We start from the raw sequence: 16,808 nt of genomic DNA on the forward strand, positions 1-16,808 counted from the left end.
CCAAACATTTACACAGACCCAAATATGTATTCTGACTGTCTTAAACTGTTCCTGCCTCCACCCTCCCCAACAGAGACCGGTTATGTTAGAATCTCAAACATGTTTTATGTGTTAGAAAACTTAAAAACTCTAATGGAAACTAGATGAGTACTTAGGTGTACTCTTCCCCTGCTTGGTATTACTCATATTGTAAAGAAGTCACAGAGGATTCCCCATTAACGTATGACCTGAAGCACCACGGGCTCACTCACGTGACAAAGTCAAGGTTTGAAGCTTCAAAGGCGTGATCAGGATGTTTTCAACGAAGGCAGAAGTCTCTGTAAAGGACAATGTAGTTTAAAACCCAAATGATGCACTTCCCATACCCTATGTGGACAAACTCAGATGCTGACAAAACAACAAGCAAAAAATGCATGCACAGAGAAAAACTCTTCCAGTTCTGGCCGATTCAGATGATTTTAGTTCAACGTTAAACAGTAGGAAGTCTCAGCCTCTTTGCAGGCTGAAGAAACTCTCAGAACTGTATGCTCTCCAGGCTGTAACAGGCCCTCAAATGACTACAGATGTTATGACATCAGAAAGTCTCCTGAAGAGAAAGCTTTCTGCACCTCCCCAGCAAACAACCAAATGTCCTCAGAAATGTCCAGTAGAAGTCACAAAGAAACCACGCTGGGCACCATACACTCCTGAGAACAGCAGCAGGGAGCATTGCTTTGCAGATGCAAGACGTGCTTAGGGTGCAGGGTAGAAATTCCTGGTAATCACTCTGTTGTGTGGTTCATGACTTCCACTAAAACAGGACTCCAATAGTTCCTGCTATGCCAAGGCCTGAATTCACACATATCTGCCACTTTTGCAGGGCATTTCCTCTCTCCCCTTTCACCCAGCATAATTACAGCCTCCCGTTTACAATTAGCACAAAACACAACTCTGAAAGGGCCTCTTTTCAAACACACACTTGTTTTAAAACATCAAGCTAAGGGGCAAGATTTTAGGGATATGTGCAACCCCCCTGTACTGTTGTTTCCCACTGTCACTTCTTTGATTAGGAACTTAATCAGACCCTACCTTCTATGCTTAAACTCCCACCCCTTGAAATCCATCACTTCACAAGAGTTCTGCCTTTTCCAAATCACTGGAACAACTTCACAGTTAACTGCTGTTAACTACTCACTGCAGTTAGAGGAGGGAAGGGTTCTGAGCTGGGGATGAGTAAATTTATCAGTCCATCTACTCAATAACAGTCACCAAATGAAGATGAGGGTAATTATGAAACAAATGCTTGCAGGAAGATCTGGCAACCAAGGACAGTTATCTACAAGTGACATTCCAGTTTGGTTTGGCAGATTCAGCCTGACACTACGGCAGCTGGAGTCACTGACTTGTGCAGAAGCCATGCCTGCAAAGCACCCCCAGTACCAGGTTTAGTTAGCTGCTCCAAGTAGGAAACAAGACAGCCATTCCGCAAAGCGTCTGTAAGCTTTTGTTTTATAGTTAACAGCAAACAATGGTCTGTGTCTTCAGCATCAGACACTAAAACAGGGGAAGCTCCTTCCTACTTCCAGATGCAATTTGTTCCCACACCCTCCCCCACAGTAATCCTGGTTTAAGCAGTCTTAGTTTTACCCTGCTCTGAGTTACTGGCTGGACTTAAGCCATGACACACCAGATTCTCTCAGAAGTTGCTCTCAAGAAGGCAAGTGTTATATACTACCCCTCCTGCCCATGCAGCAGTGGCCATAGAGCACTACTGCAGCCAGAGATTACAGCAACTGTCACCATCCACAGAATTAACAGTGCCAAAACATGGATAATACTTACAGCCTTTCCATGATACAGCATATGGGAAGGACTTAGGGGCACGTACTCTTGAAGGCAAATGATTCTTTTGCTCAAAGGTGGTACTGGAACTGAAACACTACAGTTACTTCTCCTGACAGATGATCAAATTTATGCATTTTACAACAGTATGGAGGACAGCAGGGACATAAGGGGATGGTACTTTATCACTTGGAGGTGGCGGTGCTTAGAAGAATATATGCTTATATTAATATAATATATATATATGCTCTGAACACTAGGAAGTTTTCCAAGAAGTGTAACAAGTGAAATCAGATTGAACTGTTGTCACCCTTTATGGAAGGAGAGATAGATCATGGTTGAGCTCGTACAGACCTGCAGAGCTGTCAAGTGCATGAATGTTGCTGCACAGTGGCTTAGACAAACACTAAGCAAAGTCAGCCCACGTCACATCATCAAAGCTGGATTGGGAGCAGGCTGCAATATCCCCCTATAGAAAACATTATTGTGAGGAATCAAACTCATATTCCCTACCTGTTTATGCCAGAGTTGCACATGCCCCAAATAAAAGGAGAATCTGACTGCTCCAGCAACTCTGCAAAAGGGAACAGATGTCATGGCTCAGAACTAAAACTCCAGCAACCACCATCAGATCAGGAATATCTGTCATATTTCTACATGTTGAAGAGGGAGTAAAGGTTGATCTAATGATGAATGTGTCTGCTTCACTGTCATTTAACGGAGGAACATAAAAGTTATCATGTTTCCATTATCATCACTGCATGTAAGGTACAAAAGCTTATGTGAGAAGGAGCAGAGGTTTGGAAATATATCTCCATGCCAGTTATGCAGGCATGTTGAATAGTTCTCTACACCAAGAAAAGCCTGCTGGGTGAAGAGATGCATGCTTTAGGAATGAGCATAAGCAAGGTGTCCTCCAAGTGAGACCCAAGTGAACAGCATCTCTAGCTTCACACTGTCACAAGTAGAGTTGAAGGACAGGACAAAGGAGAAGGCAGAGGTGTGGCAGATGGGGAAGTTCCTCACCTGCTTCCCAGTCTTCATCACACGGAGGTGCCTCCCATGTGCTCACAGCATTCATCTGCTCTCTCTTGAAGTCAGAGGACTGATTCTCTTCAGGAAGAGAGAAAACTCAGTGACTAGCAGTCAGTCCTGCTTTAGAGGCATTAAATGCTTTGGATCAAGTTGTAAAACATCTCTTGGCTTTAGACTCAAGTTTTCCCAAAGCTGCTGTGCCACACAAAACCACAGACAATAATCTGACTTCCACTTTTTGGTCATTCTATGAGCTGTCCTTACAAACAAGAGACTTTTATGTCCCCAGGATGACCAAACTTCTCTAAGCTTGAGTGATTCTCTTACCTACATCTTGTTCAATGAACCCTTTGTCACTGCACTTCGTTATATGATCGCTGAGGTCAGCTCGAGGAACTAGATGGCGAGCGTTGAAGGGGCACGTGGCCAACTCCTTTGCAACTTTAGGGTAGCTCTAGACAAGGGAAAACCAAAAACATGTGCCATATCTCTCAAGTTCATTTATCTCTTGCTAATCCAAAGAAAAAAACCCTCAAGGATATTTGTGATGTTGCTTTAAAAAAAAAAAAAAATAGACTAAACAAGGAAGGGGGAACTAACATGACTGTTCTTTAAAACACAATTCACTGAGAAACTGAGCCACCGTTGAGTTGACTGAAATGAAACATACCCTCAGCTAAACTTCCTACAGTTTGCTGCAATGCTGGCAATATGTCTGCATGGTTTAAAGCACAGATGAAACTATTTTAATAAGAGTAGGGGAGAGATGCTCTGCTGGTCAGGGAACAGGCTTCCACCTGAAGCAGATGAAGAGGCAGAAGTGCCTTGTACTGATGCTGCTCCAGGCAGTGTCTCCTCACTACCACCGATACCTGACTGCAGCACAAGCTGCAGGCACATCCAAGGTGTTTGTCATTACCCAGCCTATACAGCCAGGGTTGCTGTGTCTTCATGTGTTCATCATTTGCTTCAATTACCTTGAGCAAGCTATTCTTGCCACGTAGCAGAAGCTTTTCAATGCTAATGCAGTTCAAACTGAAAGGATTCAACTTGCTCTGCTTGGAGTGTCCCCATTTGTGTGGCATGGCTACATTCTGCACAAGCAATGGGAAGCTGAGCCAGTTGGAAACATCTAACTAGATTTTATGCATGGAGCATGCTAAGGATATTCAACAAGCTACCAAGTAAGAAGGCCAATCTCCACCCAGATGCTTGCCACTACAAAGAAAACAGTAGCATCTTCAGATGGATCAGATGATAATCCCTGAGCCCTTCTTCTGCTAATTACTTAGACACCAACTGTGTCTGACTGGTAACCACTATCTCACCTTGTCCTCCTAACTAGGTAAGCTTGCCAAAACTCTCTGCTCAGCAGTTATGCCACACAAGGACAAACGAAACATGGTTCAAAGTTCCCTTGTCACATGTGCATGTTCACATGCACGTTTCTGCCAAAATCTTGCAGGGGTCAATAAGGAAAATTTCAGCCCCCTTTAATGTTGGAATGATGAAGGTACTTGCCACTTAGTTCTGTCCCCTGCTTTCACTAGTTAGTTAATATTTTTTAAGGCTCTAGTTTCACAAAAATGAATTGTTTGTAAGTATTGATACCAGGACACCTCTCCAACAACTACACCTTAACGGGAAGACACAGCACTGTTACACTATTTTAAAAACACATTGCCAAGTTTACATTGGTAAACTTAAAGAGGAACAATTGGGTTTTAAAAGGTATCAGCAAAACCTCATGCTCAGTCAGATGCCAGCACTTGCAGGTTTAAAGTAAATAAACCATGAGGACAACAGAGGAGAAGAGAGGAAGGAATGCTTCCTATTAAATGATTTGTATTTAAATTCTGGCTGAAAGATGGGGAAGGGAAAAAGCCCTCTCCCATATGTGCTAAGCTCAGGAAATACAGTTTCTGACAGATGCACTTACATAGTTACTAACAAGACAACAAAAATCCTAACCCTGTTTGCAACTGCATTTCCAGCACTTCAAGAGTGAATTTCAACATCACAACACTTTCACTCTGATGAGCCAGAAGCAGGTCACATAACTCAGGCTAAATTCTCTCTTCAACTTAAACAGGAAAAATGTATCTGACCTCCATGTTAGCTGCTGGAAGAGACTAGAGTTTCCTTCTTGACCTGACCATGAAGAATCTCTAACTCCTTTCAACAAAGACACACTGGTCATGGGTGAATTCACACGTGCTTGAAGCTATTACTAATCAAATAATAAAGTTATGAAATAAAGGCTAAACAAGGTTATTTGTCAGAAACTTACAGCAGGCAGCAAGAAAATGCAGTAAGAATGAGAATATGCAAGTCATATTCACAGGCACAGAATTACAGGTCTGGCAGTCCAGCTTACCTTCCTACACTTTACAAGGTGATAGGGAAACCGACAGGCTCTGATTCGATGATGTTTATTATATGGACATTGTATTAATCTCTCTGGATCCAAAACATCTAGTAGAATGGAAAAGGAAAAAAAAAACTGGTTAGGAAGAAAAGATTTAGGGTCACTAACACAGCAAAGTGGGGAAAAAATATACCATCACCTCAGGGCTGTGATGTTAAGGGAGTTAAACCGGTTGTTCTTAGCTTAAAATCGTTTAAGGCAGGCACCTGTTTTGCATAACCAAATTCATTTTGAAGTTTCCGTGACTGGGATGTTAGTCAAAACAGACAGAGAACAGTCTGTCACTGAGCACTGAGCATAACAACTCTTTGAGTTACCATATTAGGCAGGTAACCACACTTACTCAAAGTGAATGAAAACAGCACTACTTTTCCAGCTATCTTAGAGGAGAATCAGTAGGATGACGACATGCCCTCCAGGAGCACTGTCAGCCTGAAAAAACTCTTTCTGGATCAACAGCTAGTTTTGCTGGATGAAAAACACCCGGAAATTTTGTTTCATTTCCAAGGAAGCAGTGTGCCTTATGTGGTGCATGGGACTTGTAAAGAACTTTTTCAGAAGTCATGCAATTATTTAGGAGCTGAAATGCTACTAAAACAGCTAAAATGCCTAAGAACATAGACACTGAACAGTGAAGCAGTGTGAGTGCAGGCATACACGACACAGATTTTTATCTTTAGATAAAATATATTCACAGAAGCCTAGAATGATTTGAGACCTTAAAGTTCATCCAGTTCCAACCCCCTGTCATGGGCAGGGGCACCTTCCACTAGACCAGGTTGCTCCAAGCCCTGTCCAACCTGGCCTTGAATACTTATACTAAAATATAAATATTAATATATCTATGGAAAGAACACATTTCCATGTTCTTAGTGAGGAAGAGGGGCAACCAGAAGGAAACACAGGTGCCCTGTGCTGCCTGTGGGTCTGCTTGAGGGGTACACACCAGGGAAACAGATCTGGCTTCTTCCATCGTTTCTCCTCTGCCACTCTTCTTGCACAGTGCTTTTAGCACACTTAGGATTTGCTCACCTGGTATCTTGAATAGATCCAAGTATGGCCTGCTGCTGTTTAGCCTCTTCCCTGCCATCACATCCCATTCTCTTACACATGCATTGGTGCTCAGTTGTCTCAACAGCCAGGTCAGGGAGTTGTATCAGCCCACAGGCTGACAGCTGGTTAAGATCACAGAATCATAGAATGGTTTGTGTTGGAAGAGACCTTAAAGATCATCTAGTTCCAACCCTTCTCCCATGGGCAGGGAAGATGCTGTTTTACCAGTCACAGTGAGTAGACTTTATGTTGTGAGCCACAAAATGAAGTTGTGAGCCTGAGCCAGTAGGAAGGAAAGAAGGACAGACCCAATCCTTCTTTCCATCTCAGTTGTACAGTGCTGCTGCAGTCAGTTCTGCTACCTGTGAGCACCTCTCATCTCTATTAGCCAGTTTAGGTCATTGAGAACAGCTGAAAACTAAAGACTTCATCATTCAGAAGGATTGACAAGCTTTGTACTAATTTCACTGTCCCTGGGAGAGCAACCAGAAGTGGTTTCTGTCTTTAAGATCAGACCAAGTGCACTACCAGGAAAAGGAAAGAGATAGAGACAAGTATAGGAGGAAAAGGAAAGCTCTCACCATATTATGTAAAACAACAAACACAAAAACAATCACAGGAGCTGGCCTGACTAGGTAAAGAGATGCAATTAACACAAGGCTGTAATGAGCAGAGCCTCTCCAGCACCACAGCAATGCCATACTCCAAGCAGGTACCTGTCCCTAACCCTATTGCCTGCACACCCAAATCCACAACAATCCTAAAAACGTGTCTGGAGTCAGCTGAGACCACAGCACAGGCGGGAGCAACGCTTTAACCAAATTAAGTCACTTTATCCAGATACTTCCTAAAGTCCACACCTGAAGCACGGATTACCAATATTATATGGTTACTAGAGTGGCAACCACATATAAGATTGGCCTAGTTAAAATAATCAACAACCCACTGGAGCCTACTTGGCTCCACACAAAGCTCAGATACAAACCCAGAGCTACTTGCACAGGCCGGGTGGGCTGGGCTGGGGCCTGCACACAGTGAATGGCGCCACCTTCCCCTTCTTTCCTCTTCCTTCTCCTTCCCTTTCCCCCTGCAAGATCCCATCCCGAGCCTCACCGAAGTCATCCTCCAGCTCCATGGCGAAGGGGCAAAGGGATGCAGAGAACCCGGAGCACACAGGACCAGGCCACGAGCGCTCCTCAGGCACCGCAGCCTCACGCCTTTCACTGCCTTCGCGCCTGCGCGCCTGTTTCCTAGCAACGGCGCCGGGCCCCTCCCGCTATGCAGCGGTTGCCATCGCAACGCCTTGGCTTGAGTCTGTGTCCGGTGCCATCTTACCCAGGCTTGGCGGTGAGGAGAGAGGCGGCTCCTCCCTACCCAGCCTCGCCACCGGCGCCCCAAATGGGGACTGAAAACTCGAAACTGCTTCCCAGGCTAGGGGCTGTGTGTCCGTGTCGCTGAGGGTGAGCTGGAAGGTGGCCGAGGGCAGGGTGGAGCCGTGTATCCTTCAACTCTGCTGAGCTCCATCGCTTTGGAGCAATGGTTTCTGCTCCCACTGGTACGCGGTTTGACTCCACAACTCGTTGAAGTTGTAAAGTAGGTATGCTTTTATTCAGCGCTGAGGTGCATGGGGATAGCTCCTCCAAAGTATGCACACCTCAGTGTTGTTTCCCCCTACATTTATCCTCTAATGTTACACGCCTATACGTATTCATGACCTGTCCCCTCTTCGTATGATGAGCTAAAAAGTCCGTTGCGCATGCGCAGTGTGCCCCCCGTGGTCATGGGCGAGGGTCTCAGGATGAAGTAAATGAGTCTTCCTCTTGTGACTAGGGGTCTTCAAGATGAAGTAAACGAGCCTTCCTCTTCTTAAACTTTTCACCTTTGGCACAGTTGGATGCCCCAGTAGTCACACAATTAGCTGAAACCAACCATATCTGTAATTCTTCTGTTAACTAGCAAAGATTTAGAACAGGGTGACCTTCCTGCAAAATTGATTGCAGGATGGGCAGGCAAGGAGTATCCCAAGCTAGCAGATGTTTGGGAGGCTCTGTCTTTGAACTAACTGATACGTAGAAGGATGGTGTGAAATGTTATACTTTAGAAGGCTAGTGTGAAACAATTAACTCATGTTTAGTGGGGCCCCTAAATTCCACAGACTTATAACATAGTTTTCTTTCTACAACTTAAGTTAAGCTAAAAAGTACTTTAACTCTGTATTTTCCAGGCACTAGCGTTTCTTATATCAAGCCCCCTGTATCACCACAGGTCTTCTGCCTCAAAGGCTCTAAGCAAAGAGGCAGCTTTAAACACAGGCCACGTTTTTATGCCCTACTCACAGGCACAGGCAGTGCAGGAGGAAAAAAAACAGAGGTTTTTCTGTCAAATGAAAGCAGAGATCCCTGCTGCTTCCTCTCCCCACATTGCTGGGTTCAAAACCACTTGCTTCTGCGTCATGATTGCCTCATTTTGCAGCCAAAAAAATACATGTTCAGTGGATGCAGAAATGGATGGTTTTGTTTCAAAGCAGAAGGTTGGTGATGCAGGGATCTGGATCTGCAAACCACCACCCATGTCCCTTCAGTTTGGAATCATATCATGGAATGATTTGGGTTGAAGGGACCTTAAAGCTCCTCCAGCTCCAACCCCTGCCACAGGCAGGGACACCTTCCACTGGAGCAGCTTGCTCCAAGCCCCTTTGTCCAACCTGGCCTTGAACACTGCCAGGGATGGGGCAGCCACAGCTTCTCTGGGCACCCTGTGCCAGCGCCTCAGCACCCTCACAGGAAAGAACTTCTGCCTAAGAGCTCATCTGAGCCTTCCCTGTTTCAGTTTGAACCCATCACCCCTTGTCCTGTGCCTACAGTCCCTGATGAAGAGCCCCTCTCCAGCATCCTTTTAGCCCCCTTCAGACACTGGAAGCTGCTCTGAGGTCTCCACTGCAGGCTGGCAGTACGTGGTTTGCTGGCAGGAGATCCTGCCCTGCCTAATTTCATTTCAGGAGGTAACTGAAGACATTACCTATGTTCTCTGGTAGTAACAACAGCAGAATCATCTTCAGATACAAGACATAGCATGTTTATAGAGTCACAACAGGGCACCAAAGGAACAGTATAGGCTTCTCTTGAATGGAGATATTAATGACAGACACCCTCAACCACAGACAGAGGCTTGCCTCTGCAAGTCCTTTTATATGCAAAACTACGTAAAACCTTAAACTGTGTCCAGGAGCCTGAGATGGGCTAAATCTGTTGAAGGATTGAGATGTCTCCCTGCATGCATGATCTTGTAGTGGAGTATTTCTCATGTGCACTAATGCAGATCATAACCCAACTCTGACCATTATGTAAACCCAAACATTTATACACAGGAATGACCCTTTTTAGCCCCATTTCCGGAGTATTCCCCAGTCAGGGAGTGATTGAAGTGTGTCTTGGATACCTGTCCTGAGCTGTCTTTTGGGCTGCAGAATCAAAAGTGGACATTGCTGAGAGGCTGCTTCTAACATATATCCCTGCTGTGCTTGCCCCTGCCCTGTGTCCAGGTGAAGCTCTACCATCCAGACATGTCCTGCTACAGCCCTTGCATGCCCTGCCAGCCCTGCGGCCCGACCCCGCTGGCCAACAGCTGCAATGAGCCTTGTGTCAGGCAGTGCCAGGACTCCATCGTTACTATCCAGCCCTCCCCCTGTGTTGGTGACCCTGCCTGGCCCCATCCTCACCTCCTTCCCACAGAACACCACCGTGGGCTCCTCCACCTCCGTGGCCGTTGGCAGCATCCTGAGCTCCGAGGGAGTGCCCATCAACTCCGGGGGCTTCAGCCTCTCCAGCTTGGGCCTCTCTGGCTTGGGCGGCCGCTACTGTGTCAGGAGTTGCCTCCCCTGCTAAAGCTGCTGGCGATGGCCCTGGGGAAGTGCCCAGGGACCCAGAAGATGACACCGCACTGGGGATGCTGACTCCTTTCTGCCTTTGATGCTCCCTGCACCAGGATCTCCACTCACAGTGTCATTGTTTCCCTGTTTTGACTCATTAAAGTTCTGCTGCATCCCAATCTGTGACTTTGTGTCATCCTTTTTCAGGCAGATGCCAAGATCCCAAGAAATGCATTTCCTGTGCAGTTTTGAGCTTGCTCGATTTCATGGCAAATATGCCTTGCAGAAGAATCAGAATTATTCCTTGGCCTGTCTCAATCACTTCTTTTGTTTTGCCCCACATGATGGGGTAACCAAACTGCAACTACATTGACAGGAGAGAGAGGCATTGTCTTCAGAATTTCAGACAGGAAGATGCTCTCTTCACCACTGGTGTATCCAAATCCAGGCAATTCATTGCTGCCAAGCTGTTAGAATACAACACTGGTTCATTCTGGACCACCCTTTTCACATGGCCCTGGTACATAGGGCATTCTCCAGTCCTTAGGAGACCTCCTTGTCATCAGATGACTTCTATCACAACTAATCCTCTCAGGTACTTTATGCCTCTCTAAGCCTTGGTTCACCTTCCTTACTAAATCACAAGATCTTGCCCTCACACTTGACAAGACACACCTCCAGAGACTGCAATTCACAGCTTCTTTTCCAAGTCCACTGTCAATTCCTGGGTCCCTGTTGAGGGATCCCAGTTGTTTGGCTTCCTTACCTTACAGTTCCTGGCTGTTGGCCCCAATCTCTAAACATCAGAGTTGCCATGCAGTAACCTGCTCACCAGGCTGGTGTCTGTAATGTTTCCACATGTCTTGAAGCTCTCTTGAGGTCAAGGACTGGGTGCAACCAAATCCAGGTTGGATGGGGCTTGGAGCAACCTGCTTTAGTGGAAGGTGTCGCTGCCCGTGGCACGGAGTTGGAACTGGACGAGCTTCTTCCTCAAACCTTTCTACGATTCGACTCTGTGCTTTCTGTCTCTTCAGTTATTTGTCTCACTTCATTCTCCCACTCCTTTGCTGAAGGACTGCTTTCCTGATCACACACTTCGCTCCTCACTTCTTTACTAATCAATGAAAAGGACCCATTCACTTCGTTGTTCACTATTTCTTTTCCATTACCAGAACAATTACTGCAGGTAGTGTTTGGGTCCCTGTCCCAGCCGTGGTGTCCTCACCTGTGGTTTGGGTCTCTGCCTCAGCTACCATGTTCTTGGATGTAGTTTGGGTCCCTGGCTGAATCGTGACATCTCCAGAGGTCGTTTGGGTCCCTGTTGTAATCATGGCCCTCTGATGCTAACGAGTTGTGGCTCGATAGACACAGGTCAAGTACAAGCAATGCCAATACAGTGCTAAAAGTAGCTGGTTTTCAAGCAGCAGCCAGCCAGGGACTGGCCACCTCAGGGCACATTTCACTGTCACCACAGCCAGAAGTTTTCCCTCTTAAGCCAGCATGACAGCAGTTTCCACAAACCCGCATTAAACCAACGGTTCATTAGTATTTGTAAGAACCTCACCAAAGAGTGAACAAGGACCTCGGGAACCTGCACAACAGAATGAGCCACATCCATCTTGGATGGGGAAAGGGAGCTGTATTCCCTCATGTTCTCCACTAGACAGCTCCCCCAGCACAGTTGGGGCATCAATGCCGGGGCAATTACTGGTTGCGTCAGAAGACAAAATCCGTAATAAGGAGCTGAAGCCCAAGCAGGAGATACAGAGGAGGTGGAAGCAGGGACAGGCCACTTTGAATGTTGTCAGAGTATGCAGAAATGCAATGGAGAAAGTCAAGGCCCATTTGGAATTCTATGTAGCTGAGAATATTAAGAATAACAGGAAGGGCTTCTTCAAACAGATCAACAATAGGAGGAAAATGTGGGCCCACAACAGACTGGAGCAGGGACCCTGGTGACAGAGGACACAAAGAAGGCAGGGATACTGAATGCTGCCCTTTCTTTAGTCTTCAACGTCAAAGGCAGCCCCCAGGAATCCCTGAGCCAGAAGACCAGAGAGAAGGTCTGGAGAAAGGAAGTCTTTCCTTTGGTTTAGGAGGCTTGGTTAGAGACAAGGAGGTTGGACCAGGTGACCTCTGGTGGTTCCTTTCAGCCTCAATCATTCTGTGAATGGCCCCCTGGCCCAAACCTCCTCCTTCCTCTTACCATTTATTGCTAACCATGATGTCATATGGTATGGAAAATCCCTTTGGTCAGTCTGGCGCATCAGTCCTGCCTTTGTCCCTTCCCAACCTCTTGCCCACCCCAGCCTAGAATCATTTTGGAGAGAGAGTCAGAGAGACAGCATTGGTGCTGTGCAAGCACTGCTCAGCAAAACCCAAAACATTTCTGTGCTACTAGTATCATACCAGGTACAACTAGAAAGAACAAGTAGGAGGGCTAATATGGGGCCAACTCCATGCAGGTAGATCCTGCACAATGCTATTACAAATCACTACACAATTATCCCCTCCCAAAACCACCCCTGAGCAACAGCTCTCTCCCTGAGTCTTTTGGGAAAGCATCTTCAGGTGAAAGAATGAGACAGAGGCATGGGTTGGGATGCAGCAGAACTTTAATGAGTCAAAACAGGGAAACAAGGACACTGTGAGTGGAGTTCCTGGTGCAGGGAACATCAGGGGCAGAAAAGAGACGCATCCCCACTGCGGTGCCATCTTCTGGGTCCCTGGGCACTTCCCCAGGGCCATCACCAGCAGCTTCAGCAGGGGGGGCACCTCCTGCCGCAGTAGCGGCCACCCAAGCCAGAGAGGCCCAAGCTGGAGAGGCTGAAGCCCCCGGAGTTGATGGGCACTCCCTCAGAGCTCAGGATGCTGCCAACGGCCGCGGAGGTGGAGGAGCCCACGGCGGTGTTCTGTGGGAAGGAGGTGAGGATGGGGCCAGGCAGGGTCACCACCACGGGGGAGGGCTGGATGGCGACGATGGAGTCCTGGCACTGCCTGACACAGGGCTCATTGCAGCTGTTGGCCAGTGGGGTCGGGCCGCAGGGCTGGCAGGGCACGCACGGGCTGTAGCAGGACATGTCTGGATGGTAGAGCTTCACCTGGACACAGGGCAGGGGCAAGCAGAGCAGGGACATGGGTCAGGAGCAGACTCTCACATCACCACAAGCAAGGATGAAAGGCGTCCTCCGTAGACAAGTGCTGGACGCTGTGCAGGGAGGCACATGGGCTTCTCCTTTCCCTCTGAAGATCCCTGCCAAGATTGACTAAACCCAGGGAGATCCCCAACAACCCCATAGCTCAGGGGACATCAAATCTCATCCAAGCCCCAAGCTCTGTCCATTTCAGAGATAAGTCCAGGTCCATGTTACACCTTCTGCCCCCTTCCCTCTACCACAGCAAGAAGTTCCAATGCCCAGCACAAGACAAAGGGGCAGGTATGTCCTCAGAAAGTCAGTGGAGGAGAAGGAGGAGAAAGAGCTTTAGACTCACCTTGTTCTCAAGGAGATGGAAGCGAGAGCAGTGGATGAGAGAGTGAGGAGAAGTTCCTGCTTTTATACTGCTGCTGCACAGCCGCAGGCCCACAGTCACTGCACACAGGCAGTAATTTCCCAGCAGTAATTTCCCAGAGCAAAACACCCACCTGATGGCACAGGTTGGGGTTTGGTTTCCATCAACAATACATGTCCTCATTTCTGACACACCCACCAGGCCATGGAAGCTTCTTTCAAGTACCAGTATGAGAAGCCCAAGAATTTCCTGTGCAGGAGCACATTAGTACGGGCAGAAGACAATTCTGAAGGGGATCCCCATGGATTTGGGTTCTTCCTCATTACCTGTGGGTTGTGTTGGGGCTCAGGACAAGGTCCTGTTTTTCACACTCTGCTCACACCACCCTGCAGATTGGCTGGGGCTTTGCACCCTGACCAGCCAGAGACACAGGGACCTGGCCAAGTTGCCAAACCTCCTGCAGCCCCTGAGCTATGGGAGCAGCAGCAGGAAAGTCCTGCTGAGGGCAATGGCCATGAGGCCATCCTGGAGCTGTGGACTTGGGTGATGCCTTGTGCTCAGAGCTCATTTTCACAGGACAGAATGGAGCTGCCCTGGCCGCAGGGGAATTGAGCCCTGTGTGGACATGGGCTGCACTCCTGGCTTGTCCTCACACCAAAGGCTGACACACGCCAGGCCGGAATTAGAATGTGACTCTCCACGGGTAGGGAGAGTCTATCCCAGGAATCTTGCCTATGGAAGGCATTCCCCCGCCCTCCTGGGATGTATCCCAGCTGCTTCCAGGGCTGCAGGGCAGGGACGTGCATGGCTCCTTGATGTGCTTTGAGAGCTGGTTTTGTACTCAGAGGTGTTTTGAGCACTTGTTCTCCCTGAGCATCCCCAGGCACATAGCACTGGGGGGTTCTGCAGCCCTCACTGCTTGGGCAGTTGGAAGAGATTTTCTTGCCTTGCCAGTGGTGCTGGGTTGTGTTCCACACTGAGGAGCCCTTTGGGGCATGGGATGGGAGGAGTGATGGAGCCCTAATGGCCGGAGAAGATGTATCTCCCCAGACTGAGGGATGAGTCCCAGACACGCGGGAGATATTTTCTCCAACTCTTTCTTTCCCTCCATGTCATGTTCTGGAGAGCAATGAAGAGAACTGAAGAGAAGCCTTTAGGTATTCTGCTGACACTTGCAGTGTGGGGAAGAGCTGGGCCTCTTCCTACAAAGGTATTTGCCAACAGTGGCACTTCACTGCCCCAAGCCAACATCGCACGTATCTGTTTGGGACTCCTCAAATACTTAGGGCTTCTCTTCTGCCCCACTGACATGATTCTACCTGGGATAGCCTTGGGCTTCTCATCCTGGGACATGAAAGGAGTTGCATGGCAAGTTCATCACATCAGGAATGAGGAAATGAAATGGCAGCATTGATGGAAACCAAACCCCAACCTGAGCTGTCAGGTGGGTGTTTTGCTTTGGAGGTGAGTCTGCCGGAAAATTACTGCCTGTGTGCAGTGACTGTGGGCCTGCGGCAGTGCAGGAGCAGTATAAAAGCAGGGACTTCTCCTCACTCTCTCATAAACTGCTCTCAACTCCATCTCCTTGGGAACAAGGTGAGTCTGAAGCCCTTTCTCTATCCCCTTCTCCTCCTCCTCCTTTGAGATTTCTCAGCACATAACTGCCCCTTTGACTCATGGAGGGGCTTGGACCATCTTGTCATGGGAGAGGGAACGGGATGGAAGATGTGCCATGGCTGGACCTTGGCTGAGGAGACTCCTGAGCTCTGGTGTTGCTGGGGATCTCCGTGGGCTTGGTCAATCTTGGCAGGGAGCTTCTGAGGGAAAGGAGAAGCCCAAGTGCCTCTCCTGCACAGTCTCCAGCTCTTGTCTACAAAGTATGCCCTTCATCCTTCCTGGTGTGGTGAAAGGCTGCTCCTGACCCATGTTCCTGCTGTGCTTGCCCCTGCCCTGTGTCCAGGTGAAGCTCTACCATCCAGACATGTCCTGCTACAGCCCGTGCGTGCCCTGCCAGCCCTGCGGCCCGACCCCACTGGCCAACAGCTGCAATGAGCCCTGTGTCAGGCAGTGCCAGGACTCCATCGTCGCCATCCAGCCCTCCCCCGTGGTGGTGACCCTGCCTGGCCCCATCCTCACCTCCTTCCCACAGAACACCGCCGTGGGCTCCTCCACCTCCGCGGCCGTTGGCAGCATCCTGAGCTCTGAGGGAGTGCCCATCAACTCCGGGGGCTTCAGCCTCTCCGGCTTGGGCCTCTCTGGCTTGGGTGGCCGCTACTGCGGCAGGAGTTGTCTCCCCTGCTAAAGCTGCTGCCTGTGCTGAGGTCTCCACTCAGGTCGACCTCTTTTCCCTGTTTTGACTCATTAAAGTTCTGCTGCATCCCAGCTTGTGCTTTTGTCTCCTCCTTTCCCCTGCAGATGATCTCCCAAGATGGCCAAGGAAGAGATGTTGCTCAGGGCTGGTCCTGGGAGGGTGTTGTTGGGGATGGTTTTGCAGTGTCTGTCAGAACAGGCTGGCAGTATGTTCAGTCATGCATCAAGCGACCCTCTACTTTCTTTAAAAAGTCTGCCTTTTGGGGCTGGAATACAATTAACCACACATCGGTCAGAACCTTCAATCCACTCAGCTGTGCACACATTTCCTGTTACTCAGTAACTTCAACATTTTCATGTAAGTATTCTGGAGGGAATGTGGTACTGAAGACACAGCACTTGCTTCCCAGGTGAGGACAGGAGAAACTCGTCATTACCACAGCCTTCTCAAAGAGAGAGAAATGTTTCAGTGGGGGACCTTACTGTAGAGCCATATAATTATAGAACCATAGAATGATTTTGGTTGGAAGAGATCTTTAAAGATCATTGGCATCAAACTCCCTACCGTGGGCAGGGACATCTGTCACTGCACCATGTTACTCAAAGTTCTGTCAAACCTGATGTTCAACACTTCAGTGATTGAGCATCCCATCATTCTCCAGGCAACCTTTTCCAGTGTCTCACCATCCTCATCATAATAAATTTCTTCCTTATGTCCAACCTTCACGACCCCTATATCAGTTTAAAAGTGTTGCTCCTTGTCCTGTTAGGATAGTCCAAACT

General features: G+C 48.1%; 1 protein-coding gene and 3 pseudogenes across 4 annotated transcripts; 2 read left to right on the forward strand and 2 right to left on the reverse strand.

Moving 5' to 3' along the window:
- Positions 1-298: 298 nt before the first annotated feature.
- On the reverse strand, positions 299-7,472 carry GTSF1 (gametocyte specific factor 1; the record flags this gene model as incomplete). The annotated part of the gene is made up of 7 exons (XM_080633497.1): positions 299-387; positions 1,822-1,910; positions 2,335-2,395; positions 2,848-2,934; positions 3,184-3,310; positions 5,234-5,331; positions 7,451-7,472. The coding sequence occupies 7 exons, from the start codon at positions 7,470-7,472 to the stop codon at positions 299-301; spliced, it is 573 nt and encodes a 190-aa protein (XP_080489623.1).
- Positions 7,473-9,899: 2,427 nt separating this feature from the next.
- Positions 9,900-10,221, forward strand: LOC308229514 (feather beta keratin pseudogene; annotated as a pseudogene). The gene has a single exon. The product of its transcript is annotated as a feather beta keratin pseudogene (transcript).
- Positions 10,222-12,964: 2,743 nt separating this feature from the next.
- On the reverse strand, positions 12,965-13,285 carry LOC308229523 (feather beta keratin pseudogene; annotated as a pseudogene). Its single transcript has one exon. The product of its transcript is annotated as a feather beta keratin pseudogene (transcript).
- A 2,411-nt stretch (positions 13,286-15,696) lies between these two features.
- On the forward strand, positions 15,697-16,017 carry LOC308229568 (feather beta keratin pseudogene; annotated as a pseudogene). Its single transcript has one exon. The product of its transcript is annotated as a feather beta keratin pseudogene (transcript).
- The last annotated feature ends 791 nt before the right edge of the window (positions 16,018-16,808 follow it).

The sequence above is a fragment of the Psittacula echo genome (genome assembly GCF_963264785.1).
Source record: "Psittacula echo genome assembly, chromosome: 23".
In the NCBI taxonomy this organism is placed as follows: domain Eukaryota; kingdom Metazoa; phylum Chordata; class Aves; order Psittaciformes; family Psittacidae; genus Psittacula; species Psittacula echo.